This window comes from Crocodylus siamensis, chromosome 5 (assembly GCF_052110815.1).
Source record: "Crocodylus siamensis isolate JL-2025a chromosome 5, ASM5211081v1, whole genome shotgun sequence".
NCBI classification, from domain to species: domain Eukaryota; kingdom Metazoa; phylum Chordata; order Crocodylia; family Crocodylidae; genus Crocodylus; species Crocodylus siamensis.
In genome coordinates, this window is record NC_143399.1 from 197,273,332 (window position 1) to 197,295,632 (window position 22,301).

The window sequence follows — 22,301 nt, forward strand, 5'->3', positions numbered from 1 at the left end:
TTTGCAATTTTAGATTAGAAATTCCAGAATGGGGAATGCCAGTGCTAAAGTGGTGCTTGCAGCTACAGCTAGAGTGACAAACATCTAACTAGGCTAGCTTAAGTCCTTAATGCTCCTTAAAATTGAGCTGCTTTTACATTCAAATTTTGAATTAGACTATCCTTACCTTAGTCATCATTTACCTGGAGAAGGAAAGTTTTGAGCATGCTCTGAAACCAGCAAAACTGAACACAGAAATGCATGACCAATAGCTTATGTTACAGGACTTTTATTTCATCCATGTTAAGCATCACATATGTAAATTCACATCTAGAAAAAATAGTTTTTTGCTACTGTTCTGCGAAGCAATTTAAGGATTATATAATGAAGTTATAGATAGATTGAAAATATTTCAAAAGCAGAATGCCCTATACTTAGTACTTACAATACACCTTGCTGTATGAGCAGGGTGGCTGAAATCCTTTCGCCCTCAGATACTCTGTACTGGTGTTGTGCTTCCTAGATTTTAGAAGAATTTAAAGAAGTTTCAGGAAATTCTTTATGCCATGAGAACTTCCACCAGTTGACAGTGTTAAGCCCTTGTATTATGACTTCACCTACAACCAGAACCAAAGAGCTATTCACCAAGACAGGCAGACCCCCAGTCATCTTAAGTGTTGATATCAATCTGCCAAATGAAACCAATCCTTCTCTGGAGATTGATAGATAAGTAATGCTGGGTCTCAGTAAAGTACCCCTGAATGGAAAAAACATGTTTCTTGCCATGCACAGTACTTCAAGTAGGCTGCATTTTCAATTTTACATGTACAACACTAGACCCAATTTTCTTTATTTTTAGAACAGTGATAACAGTGATTGCATCTGTGATCAATGCCCATACAAAAAGAGAATTGGGTCTATTATGTTTAAAAATTCCCAGAAGGATGGTACCTGAGCTATGAAATTGGCTGAATAGTAACCAAGTTACATGGGTAAAGCAAACATTTACAGATACAAAAGGCACAGACTTATAGAAACAATAAGTCCTCAACTTTATAAAAGCAGTGCAGACTGTTGCACAGAATGTTTATTCCAGTGTCTTTACCCTACTGCTTTGTACCAAAAATAGTTAGGAGCTGGGAAAAACAGAAGAGATTAATAAAAGTTAAGTTACAAATCCATTCACTGCTTCAAAGTCTATTAGAATATCAATTTTCTATTTAAAAATGATCCCATAATCAATTCCATATGCACCTTAGAGCTACCGCTTTTAATTTATCAAGCTGAAATCAAATTCAATGTCCAACATGCACCAGAACATTCCCTTTGCAACTTCTTCAGTAAAATAGTCTTTGCAAGACAGCACCATGTCTCACAGTGAAATGAATGCCAGATCACAACCGCTTACAGTTTTAACTTAAGCCACTCCCTTCATTTCCTGCGAAAACAATGTTGTGACAGCCAGGTAGTCTCTCTCTACACATCCCCAAGAGGCAGGTGCAAGGAACTGTCCTCCAGTTCCCAAACAAGCTAAATAAAAAACTCTTTTAAATTTTTCATCACACAAACCATAGATAAAAAAAATCTGTAGTGATAGTCTAAAAATGGGAAAGGATGCTTTTGGAAGGAACAGGCCTGAATTGTAAAAGTTATTTTTCAGCAAGTCAAAATACTGAGAAGCATTTTCTCCAATGCTATAAAAGATACTAGGAAAAGTGGTAATTAAAAGCTGTTTCAAGCAAAGGCAACTACAGTATTTTACATATTAGAAAGAACAAATTAAAAGCAAACATAAACCTCATTATACGTACTGACAGTGGAAAAATACAAGTCTTCCTATCACTGGCAGATTATTCCATTTTCTGATTTGTATTTGAATAATAGTTAAATGAAGTTCAATGTATTGCATACTGCTGAGAAGCAAGAACAATAGGACAGGTACTGTCGGGGGAGGGGGAGGAAAGGGGCTCTATGCTTTCCCAGTATATTTTTACAGCACTGCTTATAGTCTAACAAAATAGAACAGCTGCAATTATCAAGGGATAAAACAGCAAATGTTTGAGTTGTAGTAGGACAGCATGTGGCAGACTGATGGCAGAAGGAGGCATCCTTTCTAGTGCTCATCTTGTGTCACTGCTTCTTTGGGTTCCTGTGCCTGTTCGTTGCTCTCAGGGTCCAGCAGGTTAGTGGCTGATGGGCTGTCAGCACTGTCCAAAAGTAATTCTGTTTCTTGAGCACTGGAATTTGTTCTTAGTGTTGTTGTTGAAGTAATGTCATTAGGAAGAACAAAGGATGGTAATGGGGAAACTGAAGGCATCAAATGGTCCATCTCAGACTGTGGAACTGCACCATCAAAACTGGTGGCTAATTCTTCGGGGACTGACATTTTGACATGTTCTAAGAAAAAAAAAGAATTCCTAAATCAAAAAAATGCATCAAATAGGCAGACTGGGAAGTAGCAATGCAAACTTACACTCACACCTTAACTGAGTGGTATGTGTGGCCCTGGGCCTGTGACTAGTGCAAGATGTGGCCCCTGCCTGCACCGAGGCTGGACACTCCTGACTTAAGCAAAGTTCTACCCCCTCTTTCAGAAATTAAAGACTCCTTGTTCACTGATTTCAAGCCTGTTATCCATTAAACAAATGAACCAACTGCTCAGTTCTGAACTGGGGTAATCTTAAAATCCTGAAATATACATTTTAGGATGGTTTGTATTTCTGATGTTTCAGTCTCTTTGAAAGAGGGGAAAAATTGTTTTCAAGCTAAAATCATGATCTGTTCTTTTCTGAAACAGGGAGAGAATCAAAAGAATGAAAATCTTTATGAAAGAAAACATAGATATGAAGTGTTAAAAGAATACAGTTTCACTACAGTCTGTTATTCAACTACTTGGAATCTAACAAAAAAGTCTCATTGCAATAAAGAGTTACAAGATCTGGATATTAAATTTTTGCACCTTAACACCCAGACATTTTAAATATGAATCCTCACTTTTAGGAAACCCTAAATATAAGGTTTCCGAATACAAAACCCACACACTTACAACCCACACTTCCCCATCAGATTTGGAGGCCTTTGGCTAAATCAACCTGCTCATTTTATTTCCCCGCCTTTGGTTTTAGTTGCATTTCTTGTAAGGTTTTGCAGTTGAGAGTCTCTGCCCAAAATAAATAAATTGTACATGTTCTCAAGAAGCATAACTCTGCTTCTTGAGAACAAGGGTCTCCTGCGTGGAACCAAGTGAACTAAACAGTCTGACCATTTTATACACGCTTACCAAAATAAGCAGCTGTTCCACTATTCATTAGCCTTTCATTTTCTGACAAAGAGTCTTCTGTTGACAAGTTGAAGGGAATAGATGGAGATGTATTTGGCATTTTTGTTAAGTCCATAAGTTCAGGAAATGAAGTTCCAGACATATCTAGAAAACCTAAACAAGTAAGAACAAGGTAGGATTTAGCTTTAAACTCAGCTATAAGTATTTTTCTGGGTATAAAATTTCATATCTGGACTCCTAGTCAGTGAAATTTTCCCTTGGAAAAAAGGCACAAGCTAAAGTTGCTGGAACACCAAGGTTTGCTCCTGCTGCCTCTGTGCCATACCCAAATAAATACCCCAGCTACTCACTCCCACTCTATGTGCACTAAATCCCCCAAAAAGTCAAGCAGTCATTTTTATAGAAGCCATAAGCAGGTGCAAGCCAGAGACTATACTATGGGGCACTAAGCAGCTGCATGACCTTGTTTTGAGGAGTGCAGCATGATGAATTGGGCCACATGGGCAGCACACATTTCACAGCAGCATTTCTGGTTGCAGCACAAAGACGGTGTCCCAGAAAATCAGTCATGCAAAGTACCCTTCTTCAATTTGTAAGGGCCTGAGCCAAAGCCAGTAAAAAAAGTTTCCACTGATTACAGTGAACTTTGGATCCAGGTGATAATCAAACATGTGAATGTCACCATTCTGGAACAAGGACAAGGATTTTTATTGGACCAGCTATCTGGAGAGCTGTTGGACAAGCTTTCAGGCATCAGACCTTAGACCTGAAGGGCACTTGATGCCTGGAAGGTTGTCCAACAGCCCTCTGAACTATATAGCTGGACCAATAAGAGATACCACTAAAAATCCTTGCCTCTTGTATATATCCCAGACCATCATGGGAACACCACCACTCCAATCCTATTACAACTCTGTAGCTCATTCCCTTGATTTTTAAACAAAAATATGAGATCAAACGTCTTCTATATTTAAATAATGATGGATTGGAGTCCAGAGAGAAGTGAGAATTAAGGAGGTATATATTCAAAATAGGCATTAATACAAAGATCCTACCTGGATCCATAACTCTTTGGACAGGAGGAGGAGGAGAAAGGGAGCTTTCCCTTGAAAAACCACTCATTTCTTCATCTGTAGATGGCTCCAAGTTCATAATATTTTCAAAGTTGTCATGTTCTGTGTTAGGTGCTAACAGCGGAGCCTAAACACAACAGGGGGAAAACACAACACATCTTTTTCTTGACATCTAAAAAGACCCATAAATGAACGCTCTGCCCCCTATTCTCAAATATAAAAGTTATAGGGCTGTCAGCTTGAGATCCCCTCCCCCCAAGATGCATCTCTTTAGATTCAACTGCAGGATGAGATAGAGACTAACACACCTCAATCCCATATGGTTACTACAGAATCAATATCAAGCAGTTAAACAGGCTAAAATATACCATGCATGAAACACTGCTTAGGGAGCCCAGACTTATACAAGAATGGTCTTCAAAGGTTAGATCCATATGCAGCACTTAACCCAAATTATAGGATAAAGACACATAAATCTTGCTGAATCTAGGGTATAGAGGAATTATAACCATGTCCTCGATTATAAATGAAAGAGTACTTGTAGTAGTCCCAGACATCTGGGGGTTCATCTCTCACTGACCTTCCCCTCTCTCATTGCCTTATACCTTGGACTCAGCTTTCACTCAGCTCACTTCCATACTAGCTAGCCTGTTATACATTCATAAATGCCCAGATATAACTTCACAGAGCACTCTAAAGAGATGCATAAACTTCTTACCTCCATGTAGCCATTGATGGAGGGTACAGGTGGTACAGGAGCTCCATCTTCTGAGGGCAAGGGTGAAGGTGGTATGCTTTCTTGCTTTTTCTTTGGCAGAGCAGGTTGTGTTGGAATTCTGTGCAGATAGCCATATCCAATGCCACATCCTAAACTACATGAGAAGAGCAGAATAAAAGAACCTGGAGAGACTAAACATGCACTTTTGCTCCAGCTGATTAGACAAATGGTTTCAGTTAGGAATGCTGAAATAGAAAGCACAGAAAACTTTCAAACTTCTTAGCGCACAGAGGCAATATTACTGCTGCAGGTAGGGCAGCTGCTATTAAACAGAAGCAACAGCAATGCCCCAGAATTTCTTTGCGCTTTGGCTTTAGACAAACAAGACTCAAAAGTGGAAACATCTTAATTTCCATCATCCTTATTACAGTGGTGTTTTTCTGCTTTTAGCCTCCCACAAATCTATTCCAAACAAGACATGACTGCAGGGTATATAAAGCCCAAGCCTTCTATTATTTAAGTCAGAGTTTTGCTACTGGTTTCAACAGGCAAAGGATTAGACCCACGATATGCCAAATTCACACTTCTCAATTGTTTTCCATTGTTTAAACATTAGAGGAGAGCAGTTTATGGGAGTTAAGGAGAAAAAGGCTTAGCCAAAAACAACAAATTGAAATTGCCACGTAAAAACAAGAATTTATTTACAAAATGCAACTTATCAGTACCTTCCTTCTCCACCCCAGGCTCCATTGGGTGTTACAACTACCTCTCGACAGGAATCTGTTTCAGTATTGTAGACCATCAGCTTCAGTGGCTTCCCTTCATGGGAATCAATTAGGGAGAAAAAATCCTCTGACTGATAAGACACAAAACACACTTAGTTAACTCTCACAACATTTTATCACCAACTCCCCACTTCAAAGAGCCATTTTTAAAAGGGAAAGACCATACTCACTACTTCCTATTAATTCCTCCCTTTAAGAAATCACAGATATCTGATCTCAAAGGCAACTAGATTCATAATCTAATACATGGGTGCTAAACCTCTGGCCCACAGGCCAAATGCAACCTCCGAAGCCTTGGAATCTGGCCTTGCATGGCTCCCCACAGAACAGGCAGTTTGGCAGTGAGGCAATAGTGATAGCTTATACTAGGACATGCCCCCTCCCCCTGTGCAACTGGTTCAGGGACAGGCTCCCCCCGCAACCACAGCTAGATCAGGGGCACAGGTGTTAGGGGTGTGCAAAGCAGGCCGTATTTGATTCAGATTCAGCCTCATTCGGGGGGACAATGATTTGGATCACTGTCCTGATTCAATTTGGCCAAATCCAAAGATTCAATTCCAATTCAGAGAATTGGAGATTCTACCACAGACACAGCTTTACATGTTTCTTCTACATACCTCGAGGTACCAGGCATGGCTCATGAACATTGAGATGGTGGGGCGCATGAAGTGTCCCATAGGAGTGCAGGGAACTCCTTTCACACACCCCTAAGTGCTTCTGGTCCACTTCCAGGTCCACAGCTGAGCATCATGGGGACCCCCCTACCCCCCGACAGTGTTCCCGTGGGACACTCCATCCGCCCCACGATCTCAGCATTCATGAGTCACCTGGTACCTTGAGGTATGAGAAAGAAGAACAAACTTATAAAACTATGTCCGAATCCTCGAATTTCTCCAAATCAAATCAGAGGCTTCTGATTCGATCTGGAGAGATTAATGGGTCTCCTGATTCAATTTGGATTTGGAGATTCGGCCACCAAAGCGGGCCAAATCTCTGCTGACTCAAAATCAGCGACAGCCTACGGGCTGTCCTCCTCCCCACTCTGAGTGGCCAGGCACCTGCCTCAGGTGCCACACTGGGTCAATCAGCCAGATCTGGTCCATGGAGGGATCAGGCACTGCCCATCCAGCCTGCCAGACGGAAAGGTTGAGCACCACTGATCTAGTATAAAGGGGTCATATAAAGAGAGCTGTCACTACTACTCAAAGCAGCCGCAACTCTTACCATGTTTTAAATGCACAAAATACATCAGTGATTAAGACCATGCCCTACCTCCTGCAAAATCTGATCTGATCCAACAATGTAGTCCGTGTGGGGTAGCAGGCCAGCCAGAGCTGCAGGAGAAGCTGGCTCTACATCCTGGAAAACAATTACAGGTCACTTTCCTTTGCAGTTGGGTAAAATAGCAGAAAGTGAAAAATATAAGAGTGAGAAAGGAAGAAGATTTCTCTTTAAATAGATTAGAATTTTCAGAACAAGATACATCTAGAAGCAGTACCTGGCTGTCAAGGTTCATTAAAATTCAACCAGTTAAAAAGTCAATACAAAATCAAAGTGCAATCTCTTCCTAAACCTCAATATACACATCAGCAAGAGAAGAAAGCAGTCACAAGAGGAGTCAGTTTTTGCTAGAGACACTTCCCAGAATCTTCTGGTTTTCCACAAAGCTAATACTGATTTTAACTTTAACAATAAAGGTTTTCTGCATGCTTTTATCTGGTTTTTAAATAAAGTTCAGCCATTCTAAAGAAGCCAATTCAATTGGAATGCTTGTGTTTTGCTAACAATTCTTCACATGCTAATAAAATGCAAATTAGAAAACAAAAAAAGTGATAGATATTCTGGAAGAGGGGTGGTGTTGATACTATTCATTTCCCAGGTTTTCATTCCCCAATTCCAAAGGAGCTCCTCCCACTGGCTGAAGCAACTTAAAAAAGCTCCTGTTCTTCCCTTCCTCCAATTTCAATAGTCTTGGTACTTTAGCAAGTAAATGTGAACTGAAAGTAGCATTGAAAGGCTCTGCGTATTAAGAGCAGCAAGCCACTAAGCAGGCTCTCCAGCACCACCAAAGCTTCATTCTCCTAAGAATATTCTTAGGGTCACAGGGTCCCACCAAATCACGAGAAACAAAAATTCCCATTCCAATTCAGAGACTCATGAAAAGGCTCCTAAAAATTTGCAAGGGCATCAGGCACAAAGGGCCAGAAATCAAAATGTCACCTTTCTTCTGAAGGATAATGAGAATATTGCTGTTCCAAAGAAATCTCAGGAATTTGAACTGAGAAACCAAGGGCTCCCATGACTTCATGCAATTTACTTCACTGATAATTTTGCAAGGAGGGTAACTAATTATGCTTTGAGATGCTGAGTTTACACAGCGAGTATTATATATATACCAAAAGCCGCAGACTTTATTTTTGCTCACCAGAACATGCCACACGTGCTCATTGGCCCCTTGGAAACTGCAGAACCTCACGCTGGCTCCGAGAAGCCCTTGCCCTCCCCACATGTTGCTGGGGATCACCTCCACCTCACGCACTCTCATCATTTTTGTATTATAGACCTCCAGCTTCACGGCCTTCTCAACATTCGCTTTCAGCAGGTCTTTCAACATGTTGTTTTCTTTATTCTAAGGAAAAATAAATACTCCTTTCTAGATGGAATCAGACATGTAAAAACATCAGGCTTCAGAGAAGCAGCATTGCAACACCTGGGGCTTTGCTGCTGCCCCCCACAACAAAACCATTTCCATTAGATGTACAAGGTAACAGAGTCTAATCCTGAGCAAGGTTATTCACTACTGCTCAATCCCATTACTATCACTCCTCCATCTTCACTTTCTTGTCATGCAAACAGAACAGCTTCAGTCAATTACAGGAGACTCGGAGTATGCATGCATATCAAGAGACAGTGCTATTTATCAGTGGTGCTCAACCTATGGCTTGCAAGGCCATGTCACCCAGCCCATGGGTCTTCCCACAGGTCCAGTATTTGGCATGAATGGTGCCAACATTAACTGCCACTCCCCTGCTGCCAAATTTCCAGATCCGTGGGGAGCCCCTGGCTAGATTATGTGACCCTATGCTGGTACAAGGGGGCCAGGCCAATGTGAAAACCTGCAAACTCAGCCCATGCCATTCATCCAGCCTGTAGTGTAGGGCCAGAAGATTGAGCACCATGCTTTGTATGATGTCTTTGATCCTTTCCTTTCCCCTGCAACGCAACAACTTTGAAAACAGGTATCTTATAAAAGTTAGTAGTAACTGGTTATAACTTAGTTATAAAGTTCCTTATAGCTATCACTATTTCCATCCAGTTAATGGAGTGACTGGTCCCTCATTGTATTATATTGCAATTTCCAACAAGATATCCAGGCTCATGCAAGCAAGGAAGGCCAAAGGAATTTAGTTTCCCTCTCAGTGGCACAAGGCAGATCTTCACAGTTGTGAGGATTTATTTTGTGTTGATCAAAGAGTAAAAAAAGAAAGAATTTGGCCTATGACACCTAAGAGTTTTTTTCTTTCATAAGAAATGCAGATATGGATTGCATTCTCTACAACTAGTGTTCAGACTGGTGACATGGCAGCTGCCTGCTTGTTAATGATTATCTCTCATGTTTATCCAAGTGTTAAAATAAATAGTTTAAACAAGTGTTGAGATCCAACCACCTGCAAATAAGTGATATTTAGCCTACAGCAGAAAAAACAGCTGGAAAGAATGCTAAAGGATTAGTCCTTTAGTCCACCAGGGAGTCATGAGGCCTAGAAAACGGGCCAAATAGACCTAGGGACTGTGGAAGTACCAAGCAGGTCATCAGTGAAAGATTTTCTAAACATTATTTTAATACCAGTCCAGGTTCAGATTAAAACCCAGGACCAGTTAACAGAGTTCACCAAGGGAGAAAGACAGTAGTACTGACTTCTTTATCTCCGAGGACACTGCACCACAACTCCACCCCAAAAACCACAAGCTGGAAGAACCCAGCGAGACACCAAGGCAGCCCAGCATGGAGTCAAAAAGCACCACAAGGAAAGAGGTATAGGAGGTCCCAAACACTGCTTTCCTTTTTGCTGTACAAATTTTTGACAGCCTGACCCAGGTCCTACTAATTTTAATAGAAACCAGACCACATCTTGGGTCATGTCTAGTTTTGCTTTCTGTAGTTTTTCCTACAAGTTTCTAAAAAAATAAGGTTTTTATAAAAACAGCCTGGCACAAACTTCACTCTCAGGGTACTGCTGTATGGCACAGACATACCCACTATCAGCTCCAGAACTGGATGCAGTGTAGCTTTACTAGTACAGCTTTACTGGTATACGCAGCCTAGTAGACTTTGCTGAATGCTTCTGGTTCCAGAGCCAGCAGGGAGTCTATATCTGCATGATACAGCCTGGGGCTGTACAGACAAATCGTTACCAGTTTCTTCCCTGTATCAGTGAAGTCTGCTTCAACTGAGGGACAGCGGCAAGTCCTTCAGCATGAGTAACATCCGTTTCCTTCTCAAAAGCAAAAAGACTTCACAGTCTCCTTTCACAGGAACCCTTCACTTGAACAGGGGGAGGCCTGGGTTCCTTCCCTGCTGCAACCAAGTTTTGAGCAGCCATAACATGTACCAAGGTGGCATGCATGAGGTCCAAGATAGCCACAGATCATACCTTGAGACAACACTTTGAGAGGCTGAACACCAACATTTGAGAATATTCTAAGATTAATTTTCTAGTCAAGAAAAAAACTAAGGAATTTGAAAGAAAGGAGGTTAGTGCTTAGCCAGCCTCCAATTGCCAGTTTGCATCATAAACATATCTAAGCTATTTGCAATCCGAGCAGAAAGGCCACAGATTAAAGGAAACTCTATCTTTCTCCACAGTGGGCCCTCCAGGTCATGATTCAGGCACACTGGTAGAAAATAATAAGGATGCTTGCAATGCTGCCACTGGGATTAGGAGAGCTTCAGTCTCCAGTACTGACAAATCAGTACCCTACATGGGCACAAAAATGTAACATACATTTTAAGGATGAGTTTCTTCCAATACTTACTAGTCTGGTGTGTCCTATTGCGATGATAAAATCAAAGAAAGGCTCCAACCCGGCCTGCTGAGCTGGAGAGTTCTCTTGAACCTATAAAATTGTACAGTTTCAGTTTACAGTACTATACAAGCAACCTATAATAGTTAATATACATCATGCACCAACAGTACTTGATGTGGTCTGCAGATCTAGTATCGGAATTTGGATTGAACCAAATGAGTGAAACTCATTACGAGACATCTGTGGAAGGATTTCTTGAACGGTCACACTAAACAGAAAGCTACTGAATCAATTGCAGAAATCAAAACAAAGAATGCGGGATCTATAATTATGACTCCTGTGTGGCTAACAAAGTTTGGATATTTTCTGGCAGCATTTTTCTATACCACACTATTAAACGAAAGGAATCTGAAGATACACCAGATGCAGAGAACTGGATAACATTACTCTGTACACTTTGTCTTGGACATCTTGTAGTTTATAGTTTATTAGGTTAGGAACAAATCATAGGAAAGTAGGGCTGAAAGGGAATTCACAAACTCATCCAATCCAGCCCCCTGACCAAGGAAGCATCAACCCAACTAAACCATCCCAGCCAAGTGTCTGTCTAACTTACTCTTGAAAACATCTAAGGATGGAGATCCCACAACCTCTCTAGGGGTACTGTTCTACCACCTGATCACCCTTTTTGTCAGAAAGTTCCTCCTAACCTGCAACCTTCATTTCCTCTGCTGCATCTTGAGGCCACTGCTCCTAAGCCCGTCCCCTCCAGCCACAGAGCAAACCCATCTGTGTCCTCTCCATACTGCCCTTCAGGTACCAGAAGGCTGCTATCAAATCCCACCCTGTCTTCCCTTCTCCGGACTAAATAACCCCCCGCTCTTTCAGCCTTTCCTCACAAGTCACGCTTCCCAGGCCCCTGATCATTGCTGTCACTCTGCGCTGAACTCTGGTATGTCCAGAGGACAAAAGCAGCTTCCATGGCCATAAAACCGCTCACAAATTCCAGGCCTAAACCCCCCGCCCCATGGCAGCCATAATTTTGCACAACACACTGCCGCCACTCAGTTTTCGTCCCACCACAGGATGCCCCTACTTCCCAGACACTTCTCAGCCTGCAGCCCAGACAAGGAAGCAGAAACACCCTCAAGACACAGAGGCCCCTACAGCCAAAGACCACCCCCGTTCACCTTGCCAGCAAACAAACGTGTCGGCAAGGGATCAAACGACCGCCCTATACCTGGGTCCCACCAAATTCATAGGAACAACAACTCTCCAGTCCCATTTAGAGATTCACAAAAAGGCTCCTAAAATTCAGGAGGGCATCAGGCATCAAGGCCCAGAAATCAAAGCGTCACCTTTCTTCTGAAGAATAACGAGAATGTCACTGCTCCAAAGAAATCTCAGGAATTTGAGCTGTAAAACCGAGGGCCCCCGGGGCCTTCATGCAATTTACTTCAGTGAGCATTCTGCAACGAGGGTAACTAACCCCGCTTCGCAATGCTGAGCTTATATAGCCAATTTTGTAAGAATAAGAAGCTCGCTGCTCCAAAGAAATCTCAAGCATTTGAACTGCAAAACCGAGGGCCAAGACAACCGAGAAGTACCCGACACACCCTGGGGCGGCCACGTTAAACCAGCCCAGCCCTAAAGCAAACAGCGCGGCTGGCAGCTCGGAGCGAGGCCTGGCCCTGCTCCAGCCCGAGGGCCGCGGTGCCGGGGGCAGAGCGCAGCGCTCCCAGGCCCCCGCGGCGCGGCGCCAATGTGTGTCGGCTCCGAGCGCCGCGGAGCGCGTCACGGCTGTCACGGGCGCAGCTCCCCCAACCGTCACCAACCGCCGCCCCCTGCTCAGCCTGGGGAAGGGGGGGGGGGCTTCCCCACAACTGCCACCAACCGTCGCCCCCTGCTCAACCTTGGGGGAGGGGGTGCCCCTACCCCGTGCACGTGGAAGCCCTCGCTGCCCCCGGCCGGCAGCTCCGAGCTGGAGCTCAGCCCCATGGCGCGGCTGCAGTGGCGGCGGCGGCGGCGGCGGCGGCCCCGCCCCCTAGCGCTGCACCGCCGCAGGCCTGAGCTAGCGAGCGCCGACCCCGACTGCGGCTCTAGCCTGACTGCTCCCTGATAGGCTCCACGCCCCCACGTGATGGTGACGCGCCTAGCAACGGGGCGGAGCCGCTGGTTGCTGGGACGCGGCGGCGGGGGCCGTGTTCCCCGCAGCACGGGGCCGCCGCTATGACGGGCCCCGACCCCCAGGCCCTGGTACTGGGCCGCGAGGCGGCCCGGGCGGTGTGCCAGCCTCATGCAGACGGCCGGGGGGTGTTTTGGCCGGGTGTTGTCCTTCTCTCGGGAACCTCCCTCGCTCCTGCCCCAGAGGCTCCCTTGCGTGCGCCGCGCGGGCGGGTGAATGAAGCCGTGCGGCCTGCCAGAAATCACCGGCAGCAGCACTCCTCCTCCGGCAAGGGTCTCCTCACGGGGGTGGCACATTAACAATAATAATAATAACATAAGATGAGTTTTCTTGGTCTTTTTTCCTCTAGGCTTGTGTAATATTTTATGCACAGGAAAAATATTTCAACCGCGCGATGCGTACGGCAAGTTTCGAACTGGACGAGCGCTCCGGCGGTCCCATGTGGCTGTTTTTCAAGGCGTATGCAGCATTACATTTAGGTAAATGCGAAGGATGGACTGCGGTGGGAAAGAGGAGCAGTGCTTCTTTGGTTTCTTCTTTTTTTGGGGGGGGTCTCATGTCATTTCTGTATTTTCAGTTTCAGTAGAGGACGTGTTCGTGGAACTGTAGAACGGGAGGGTTGGCAGGGACCTCAGGAGGTCACATCTGGTTCAACCCCCTGCCCAAAGCAGGGCCAACCCCAGCTACATCATCCCAGCCAAGGCTTTGTCCACCCAGGTCTTAAAAACCTCCAAGGATGGAGAGTCCACAACCTCTGTGGGTCACCTGTTCCAGTGCTTTACTATCCTCCTAGTGAGAAAATTCCTCCTAATATCTAACCTAAACCTCCCTTGCTTCAACTTGAGCCCATTGTTCTTTTCTCTGTCATCTGCCACCACTGAAAACAGTCCAGCTCCATCCTCTTTTGAACCCCCTGCAGGTAGTTGAAGGCTGCTGTTAAAACCCCTCTCAGTCTCCTCTTCTCTAAACTAAATAAGCCCAGGTGCCTCAGCCTCTCCTCACAAGTCATGCCTCCCAGTCCCGCTCACTATTTTTGTTGCCCTCCGCTGGACTCTCTCCAATTTGTCTACATCCTTTCTGTAGTGAGGGGCCCAAAACTGAACACAGCCCTCCAGATGTGGCCTCACCCGTGCTGAATAGCAGAGGGGAAGAATCACTTCCTTTGATCTGCTGGCTACTCTCCTACCAATGCCACCCAGTATGCCATGAGCTTTCTTGGCAACAATGGCACACTGCTGGCTTATATTCAGCATATTGTGCACTGTAACCCCCTTTTCCGCAGAGCTGATGCCCAGGCATTCAGCCCCCAGCCTGTACCGGTACATGGGATTGTTCTGTCCTAAGTGCAGGACTTTGCACTTGTCCTTGTCATGAGATTTATTTTGGCCCAATCCTCCAATTTGTCTAGGTCTCTCTGAATCCTAGCCCTACCCTCTAGCATATCTACTACACCCCCCAGCTTGGTGTCCTCTGCAAACTTGCTAAGGGAAGGGACAGATGACACAGTGAATGCAGGGCTTGTCCATGTGAGAAATGGTATCAGTATAATTATACAGAGCAGGATGCATCTTTACATGTTCTCCAGTGGTGGGTGGGAGTGCTTTAATTAGTGCCTGCAGGGTCTCGTGTATCCACACTTCAAAATGTTGGAAGGGGCCCTTTAACTAAAGCTTGTTCCACAAGTTTTGGTTAAAGTGCTCCAGCCACTATTTTGAAGCGTGGGGATGCTGAATGCACAAGATGTGGAGGCTGCAGAAGCACACACAAGAGCACGCTTATTAGCACACTGCAGCAGATGCAATTAATCAAATCTGTTCCAACACGCTTTAATTACAGTGTTGAAGCAGTGTCCCTGCAAGTCTACAGGCACCCTTAGAGGCTGGCTTATTCAGAGAGGCATGAGCTTTCTATAGGTGACAGCCTACTGCATCTGATGGTATAGCATATATGATGCCATAGGTTGTCACTTACAAAAGCTCATGCCTCCCTGAACACATAAGTCTGTATGCTATCTTATTTTCCATTTTTAGAAAGAAACAGAAAGAAGGGAACAACTCATCTCCAAGCAGTTCTTATTTCTTCTGCTGTAATAGGCAGCTAAGCCAATGATGATGAACTACAGGCTTGATCACATTTGTGTGCTTCCATAACACTTTGGTGTGGCAAACATTCTGCAAGGACAACATACAAACAAATACACATTTAGAAACTAGCTAACTCCTGTGACTCAGCACATCAATAAAACACATAGCTACCGTCTACAACTAATTAAATGGTTGCTAAAACGATAAGAATGAGTCCTCTGTCATGTCTTTCAGATCAAATACAAGATGCTATTTTGTGGCTGGAGGATGCCAGAAAGTGTCACACCGATATGTCATTGTGTTGCCTTTTGGCGCTCATTTATGCACACAAAAGATGTGAAGCCATTGGTGAGTTTTTCTTGTCTGTTGTGTGTACTTCATCATGAACCTGCAAGCTCAGTAATCTTTTGCTACGTCTGCACATTAAACTAAGATATAGACACTAGATAAAAATGCGGATTATTTTACAGAATTACATGTTCTTTACCAGACGTGTTAAATAAGAGTACACTGTCTGATGGATAGAATAGCCCAAAAACTACTGCTGCATTAATAATAATAAAAAAAAAAAAAAAATCGTTGAAAAGGAAAATCTGCTCGACTGCTCAGTAACCTGCTTCTCTGTTGTTCTGATAATTAAATGTGTTAATATTTGTTCCCAAAAGCTTGTAAGCTTTTGGTCCAGTGTACAGCACTTTGAACTTGTGAATTTACATACATGCTAAGTATCAGGAAGCTTAGAGCTTTCACCAGTCAATAAGGTGTATGTTATAAGAGATATCTCATTGTAAAAATCCTAGTTAAAAAAAATTGTAGTTTTAACCTCATACAACTGTTTGACATAAACCTTAGAATACACAATGGGTGCATCCACATGAGCATGAACATGCAGTATGCAGTACTGCACACACCACACACATAGATATTCCCCGCACTGTCGGGGGGTGGGGTTGACTCTGGGAGATCCCAGGGTCAAAAAAAACTGTGCCTAAAAAAAGTGGGGTGGCTCATGTGGCAGCAGCGCACGCTGCCTGAAGTTGGAGTTTGGCCAGTTGGAGGCACACTCTGGCTCCTGGCCGAGCTGCCTGCTGGAGGAATGCTGTGGCTGAACCTCCTGCAGGACCCCAGATAAGGTAAGGCTGCTGGGGCCAGCACAATTGCTGGCCCCAGCTTCCCCTACTCAACTTGGGGCAACATGCCACGCTCCAGAGCATACGTGGCATGGGTATTCCTTGGGGACATATAGCAGCACACTGCTGCTGCTACTTGTCTCCAGGAAAACACACGTTTCCACTCATGGCGACGTACCCCATGAGTTCATCTTAACCAGCTCTTTTGCAGTAAATCTACTATAACTTGTATTCACTAGGTTTTTATGATGAGATATCAGTCTTGGGTCAGTTATCTTATGAAGCAAAGTTTTGGGGACTAATGTTATGAGATTTCATAGATTTCATAGACATCAGGGCTGGAAGGGACCTTGGGAGATCATCAAGTCCAGCCCCCTGCCTAAAGGGCAGGAAGTCAGCTGGGGTCATAGGATCCCAGCAAGATAAGCATCCAATTTACTCTTGAAGGTGTTCAGTGTAGGTGCTTGAACCACCTTCACTGGCAGGCTGTTCCAGACCTTGGGGGCTTGGACAGTAAAGAAATTCTTCCTTATGTCCAGCCTAAAGCAGTCTTGCAGGAGTTTGTGACCGTTCGACCTAGTCATCCCTTGGGGCGCTCTGGTGAACAAACATTCCCCCAGATCCTGGTGGTCACCCCGATAAACTTATAGGTGGCCATCAGATCACCCCTGAGCCTACGCTTTTCCAGGCTAAAGAGTCCCATGTCTCTCACTGAAGGGATCCTGGTTTTCCCTGCTTAAAAAAAAAAAAAAAAAATCAAAAAAAAAAAATCACAAATTCTCTGATTAAAATCTCCAAATCTGCGAATAAAATGAAACATTACTATATATAGGTATTAATTGAACACAATGTCTTATTGATATATTTACAATTTTAAAGCAATTTAGAAGCCTGTTAGTGCCTCAATCACTGTAATAAAATAAATGTGAAATACCTATGCATTTTGGTGTTTGATTTCAGGTTTTTTTATCACGGAAAATCAGAGCTCCCCCTGCCCCCTGACCTTACAAAGCACAAGACCAAGCCTCTCACTCCCAAGCCATAGCTCCCAGCCCTGCTGGTGCCCCTTACTCCACACTCACAGACCCCCAGACCGGCTGGTGCCCCTCACTCCCCAACCACAGCCCCCTGGGCCCTGCTGGTATCCCTCATTCCCCACCCACAGCCCCTTGCCCTCCCAGCCCTGCCAGAGGGGCCCTCAGCTGCCAGGACTATGGGGCCAGGACCCGAGTCCACAGCCCCCTGCTCCAGTGCCCAAACCCCAGCTGCTGCCTGTGGGAGATAGCAGCTGCTGCAGCAAAGCAGAGTGTGGAGCCCAGCTCCCCCTCCTTCCTAGGCAGCACAGCCGACGTGGAGCTCATGTGGGGGCAGGGGCAGGCTTGGGCAGGAAGCGGACCAGCTCCCTGCCATTGTGAGCACTACTGGTGGGGCAGGGAACCCGTGCCCCACAGATCTGTGCATGGGGTGGGGTCAGGTGTGGACTGCTCACAGTGGGCCTAAGCTTCCTGCCCCGCTGCCCTCCCCTGGGCCTCCACAGCCCAGTGGGTAGGACCCAGCATGGCAGGGCAGAGCAAGGCTGGGTGGGGAAGCTCCTTGCTGCTGCAAACCCCACGCTACTCTGGTAATGCGCCCCCTGCCCTCCTCCGCAGCAGAGAGGGACGCAACCTTATGCCACCACCCATGCTGTTGCAGGGTGCACAGGTGACACCTTGCCAGGGCAGCGCGGCGCTTGCAGCAGGAAGGAGCTTCCCCACCTAGCCCCACTCTGACCTGCGGCACCGGGTCCCACCCGCCGGGCTTCAGAGGCCTCAGGGGAAAGGCACCAGGGCAGGAAGCCCAAGCCCACAGTAGGCAGCCTGCACCTGCCCTCACCCCACACACAGATCTGGGGGGCATGGGTCCCTCTGCCCCCAGCTCCCAGGAGTGCACACAGCATTGGGGAGCTGGCCCCCACCCCCCAGCGTCAGCCCTGCACAACCCTCCCCTTCTTACCTATGGGGGGTCTTAGTCCCTCCTCTCCAACCCCACCAGACTTACCTGCAGGAGCTGCTCTCCAGGCTGCCTGGTGGGCATGTTCATGTACATACATGGCATCCCCTGCCTGACTGCCCTCCTCCTGCTCCCCCCAGCCCCTTGCAGGCTGGAACTCTGCCAGCCTGCAGAGAGCTCTTTGCAGTGCAAAATCCACGTTTCTCCACTAAAATGAGAAATCCATATTCTTCCTCGGGTAAAGGGGGAAATCCTCTTTTTTTTCCATGGGAAATGAAAAACCCAGATCCCTGGAGAGCAGGATAGTTTAGCGGTATAAGCATTGGCGATTGATCTAACAAGACTTCTATAGAACCAGGAAACCCCTTAAACCCCCTTATTTTAAATCTTGACCAACTTGACTGTGACATTTACCTTTGCAAATGAAGTAAGTTCCTTGCAAGTTACAGTAAGCAGATATTTTGGATGCAGTCTTAAAACCCATCATAACTGTTGTTTCAGGCATTATACCACATGGCACTTACCAAAGCAAGTATTCTTTTAATTAAAATTCTTTCAACTTTGGTACAGTATGCTGTATATTGGCTGTCTGTCTAGAAACTGCCCTCTGACCTCAGAGGAAGGCTGTATGATTCCTGTATGTACGTATATATTTAATGAACTACTGGGATCTTATCGTACTAATCTGCAAAAATGACAGTTATCCTAAACTCAGCAATTTCACCTGAATTATCAACAGAGATTTCATAGCAGAATGCTATAAACTGTGCTATTTCTACAGCAACATTACATTATAAAATATATTGTGGAACATTTTTGATACTGTATTATAAAGAATTAAACTACATTTATTTAAAAATGGGCAAAATATAATGTATCATGCAGTAAACTAGATGTTTTTAAAATTGGTTGTTTTCACAGTTGTTTCCTGTAATTTCCCATGAGTGGCCAAGTCTATAGGGCACATTAGCAAGATTTTATTCTCCTAATGTTAACTTCAAACAGCAAGATGAGTACAAGCAGTATAGCTTGACATTAGCATCATCACATAATTGTTAAAAAGGAGAGAAATGAAGGAGGAGATAGAGGATATATGAGAGAAATTGGGAAAGAAAGAAGTTATGTAGAGGGAACAAAGTGTGTTTATCAGAAGACTATTGAATAGCAAGAGGAAAAGGAGACATGGTAAAAATGTCTAGATTATAAAATTTCTTCCTTTATTAGATTTATATGCTTCCCTCCTGAGAAAGACTCAGGGTGGATTACAATAAAAGATAAGTTGTAAAAAACAGCTAAAACATTAAAATAGAATAAATATGTAATAAGCAACAAATCCCCTGAACAGTACCCTCAATCCAAAAAACCTACTCAAATAAAGGTCTTACAGTGCTTCCTAGAGATGTCTAGATCTGCTTCTGATGGCCCTCAGAGGGGAGTAATTTCCAGAGCTGAGGAGCAACTAACAGAAACAACTTCTTTCATAGTTTTGCCAAGCAAACTTGTGTACTTTTAGTACTTGCAGGAGGCTGCTTTTGGCTGACTTCAGGTAATATGATGGAATGTAAGGACGAGGTGGTGTGTTAGCTATGTAGGTCCTAGGTCATTTAGGATTTTATAAGTCAAGACCTTTACTATGAAAGCTCTTTTATTGTTCGGGTGATTCCAGGAACTCTGTATCTGTGATATGGTATTTGGTATCTTATACACAAGAGCATTTCACAATACCAGAAAGAGACAAACAGGAGATAAATGAAGTTGTGTGCAAAAAGTTTTTGATCTTAGAAGACCCAACTTTCAAGTCCTGTTAGAGTAATCGGAAATACTGAGTGCACAACACTTCCCAGGATTGCATCTAAATCCCCTACGAGAGGGAAAACCTGAACATTTTAATGTCCTTTTTTTGCAAACTCTTCTATGCATAAATAACCTTGAATTCAGTAGGCCTACCCATCTGCACAGTTATCCATGTGCATAAGTATTTGAAGGATTGGGCCTTTGGTTCATTTGGCAACTTTTGGCAATACAGAAGTTCTTGATGTACTTTAAACATTATTGGTTTGAATATTTGCTTTCAGATCGTGAGGCTGTTTTGGAGCTGGAGAACAAATTCAAGGAAACTCGGAAGAATACAGGGATTAATGCACTGTACTATGCAGGAATGTTTCTATGGCTAATGGGTAAAAATGATAAAGCAGTTGAATACATTGACAGAATGCTGAAAATGTCTAATGGATCTAGAGAGGTAGATATCTTAGATTTTTTACTTATAAGACAAAACAATGGCAGAAGTTCTTGAGATTTAAAAATTAAAATGTGAACATCACATTTCAGTTATATAATAAAATACTAGCCAGCAATACATAAATATGTACTGTATCTAAAGTTGGATTTCCATGCCCTGTTTCATACAAAATCTTTATAGTGCAAACATGGGGTTTTTTGCAAAGAAAAATAATTATGCTGACTTTCTGCAGTAAAAAATGAAACTGGCTATATTCACTGATTTATTATTGTGTCTAATTATATATGCTGTAAAAACTGAGTAAGCAATTTTCACTCTACACGCTTAAGCAAAACAATAGTGTGTATTGTATACTCTTGCTGGTTTGAAAGAAATAGATAAACTGCTTCATTATAGTGCCATGAAAGTGGAACAACTATTTCATAAGTATAACATGGTGGGCTAAAATCTATGCTCCTTTTTGTTGATGCAAGTCAATTGAGGCATACATTTTAAGTAAGATGACATGCCTATTAAACTCTATCAAATATTGCTTATATGGCAAAAGATTCTGCAGCTTGCTCCATTGCTTTAAATAATTTCCAAGCTATTTAGAATTTGTGATCAGCATCCTTTTAATATTTAATTCATTATAACATAAACAACAAGTGAATGTACTTTAAACAAATTAAGTCATTCATTTGCCTGATATGATGTGCCCAAAGTACAGTTTATCTGAATTTTTACAGGGCCTTGTGCTTAAAGGATGGGTGTACTCCACCTCTGACAAACCAAATGCTGTCAAGAAATCTATCAAATACCTAGATGAAGGGACACAAGACACTACTGATATATTTGGGATGATGGGAAAGGTATGACTGTTGATTCTTAAATTTTTCTATAACTCTTTTATACTTTCTTTCTTATATTTCTACTTGTGCCAGACTTTGGCTGACAGGACACAGGACACCTTCCTCTTCCTGTGATCACCCATTGCATTGATTACCCCATATTGTTTTCTGAGAATATAAGACTGTGACAGGATGGGGTCCCCAGGGATGGCCGTGATGCCCTTAGGGCTCCATGATCTGCCAATCTTGCCCAGCGGACACCCTTTTCCTCTCCTGCCACGTCTTGCTGGTAATTGTAATATAGAGAGGCTGCCCTCGATCTTTTTGTCTGGACACAGTCCTGCTGGACCCTGCTGACCCCCATGGGTTCTTGGCCCCTTTCTGGGTCCCGCTCAACATGGATACCTCATGGGATACCCTAAGCCTTATGGGGTAGATGCATGGCTCCAAAACTGCCCCTTTACCACGCCCCAAGCCTTGCAGATAACATTTAGACATTGTCCCTCTGAGGTCTTAGTTTAACTGGGCCTCCAATCATCGCAGGGCTCTCTGCAGCCCTGCCTCTCTCTCTCTGCAGACCCTGGCACTGGGATCCGCTCATCCCCTTTGTCACCACACCCCTGGCACTGAGGTCCACTCACTGTAGTGGGCTCCGAATGAGGCCTCCTTCTCCCCCAGTAGCCTCAGCCCAATCCACCAGTTTATAAACAGCAACTAAAATATGAGCTCCTGGGCTATAACATAATACAAGGAGTTCAAGGTGTGCTCTGTCCCTTTAAAAAAGTCAAACTTCCCCCCAGTACTAAGTACCTTGTAGGCCAAGGTATCTGGTGAGCTCCTGAAGCCCCTTAATCCTACCAGAGGTAGAACAGACAGTTCATCCTCTCTGGTGAGCTTCTTCTAAGAACTCCTTCCCCCTTGGCTGCAGACAGAGAACTCAACCTCTAGTCCTGGCCCTGGGGTTTATATATACCCAGG

General features: G+C 44.2%; 2 protein-coding genes across 3 annotated transcripts in view; one reads left to right on the forward strand and one right to left on the reverse strand.

Annotated features, from left to right (window-relative positions):
- Positions 1–229: 229 nt before the first annotated feature.
- Positions 230–12,955, reverse strand: GORASP1 (golgi reassembly stacking protein 1). Of its 2 annotated transcripts, none has more exons than XM_090047776.1 (9): positions 12,799–12,955; positions 10,873–10,953; positions 8,261–8,464; positions 7,108–7,194; positions 5,776–5,906; positions 5,051–5,204; positions 4,315–4,459; positions 3,260–3,412; positions 230–2,376 (listed from the first exon to the last, which is right to left on the reverse strand). In XM_090047776.1, the coding sequence occupies exons 1-9, from the start codon at positions 12,859–12,861 to the stop codon at positions 2,093–2,095; spliced, it is 1,302 nt and encodes a 433-aa protein (XP_089903902.1). In that variant the 5' UTR covers positions 12,862–12,955; the 3' UTR covers positions 230–2,092. The 2 variants fall into 2 exon arrangements, with proteins under 2 accessions (XP_089903902.1, XP_089903903.1); XM_090047777.1 differs by lacking the exon at positions 12,799–12,955 and adding an exon at positions 12,222–12,646.
- Positions 12,956–13,061: 106 nt separating this feature from the next.
- The window catches only part of TTC21A (tetratricopeptide repeat domain 21A), a 72,021-nt gene continuing 62,781 nt past the window's right edge, over positions 13,062–22,301 (forward strand). Inside the window, exons 1-5 of the mRNA XM_090047779.1 lie at positions 13,062–13,119; positions 13,398–13,527; positions 15,367–15,480; positions 20,327–20,493; positions 21,222–21,344. Coding sequence (XP_089903905.1) covers positions 13,093–13,119; positions 13,398–13,527; positions 15,367–15,480; positions 20,327–20,493; positions 21,222–21,344 — 561 coding nt within the window. The 5' untranslated portion in view covers positions 13,062–13,092. The remainder of the gene's footprint in view (positions 13,120–13,397; positions 13,528–15,366; positions 15,481–20,326; positions 20,494–21,221; positions 21,345–22,301) is intronic.

Bases quoted from the DNA above. Each gene is read 5' to 3' on its own strand.
- GORASP1 (XM_090047776.1), bottom strand. From the start codon at position 12,861: ATGGGGCTGAGCTCCAGCTCGGAGCTGCCGGCCGGGGGCAGCGAGGGC. The intron at 5,205-5,775 runs GTACTGATAAGT...CTTCTCATGTAG, and splicing joins GCCTGGGGTGGAGAAGGAAG to TTTAGGATGTGGCATTGGAT. The intron at 4,460-5,050 runs GTAAGAAGTTTA...TGTTGTGTTTAG, and splicing joins CCATCAATGGCTACATGGAG to GCTCCGCTGTTAGCACCTAA.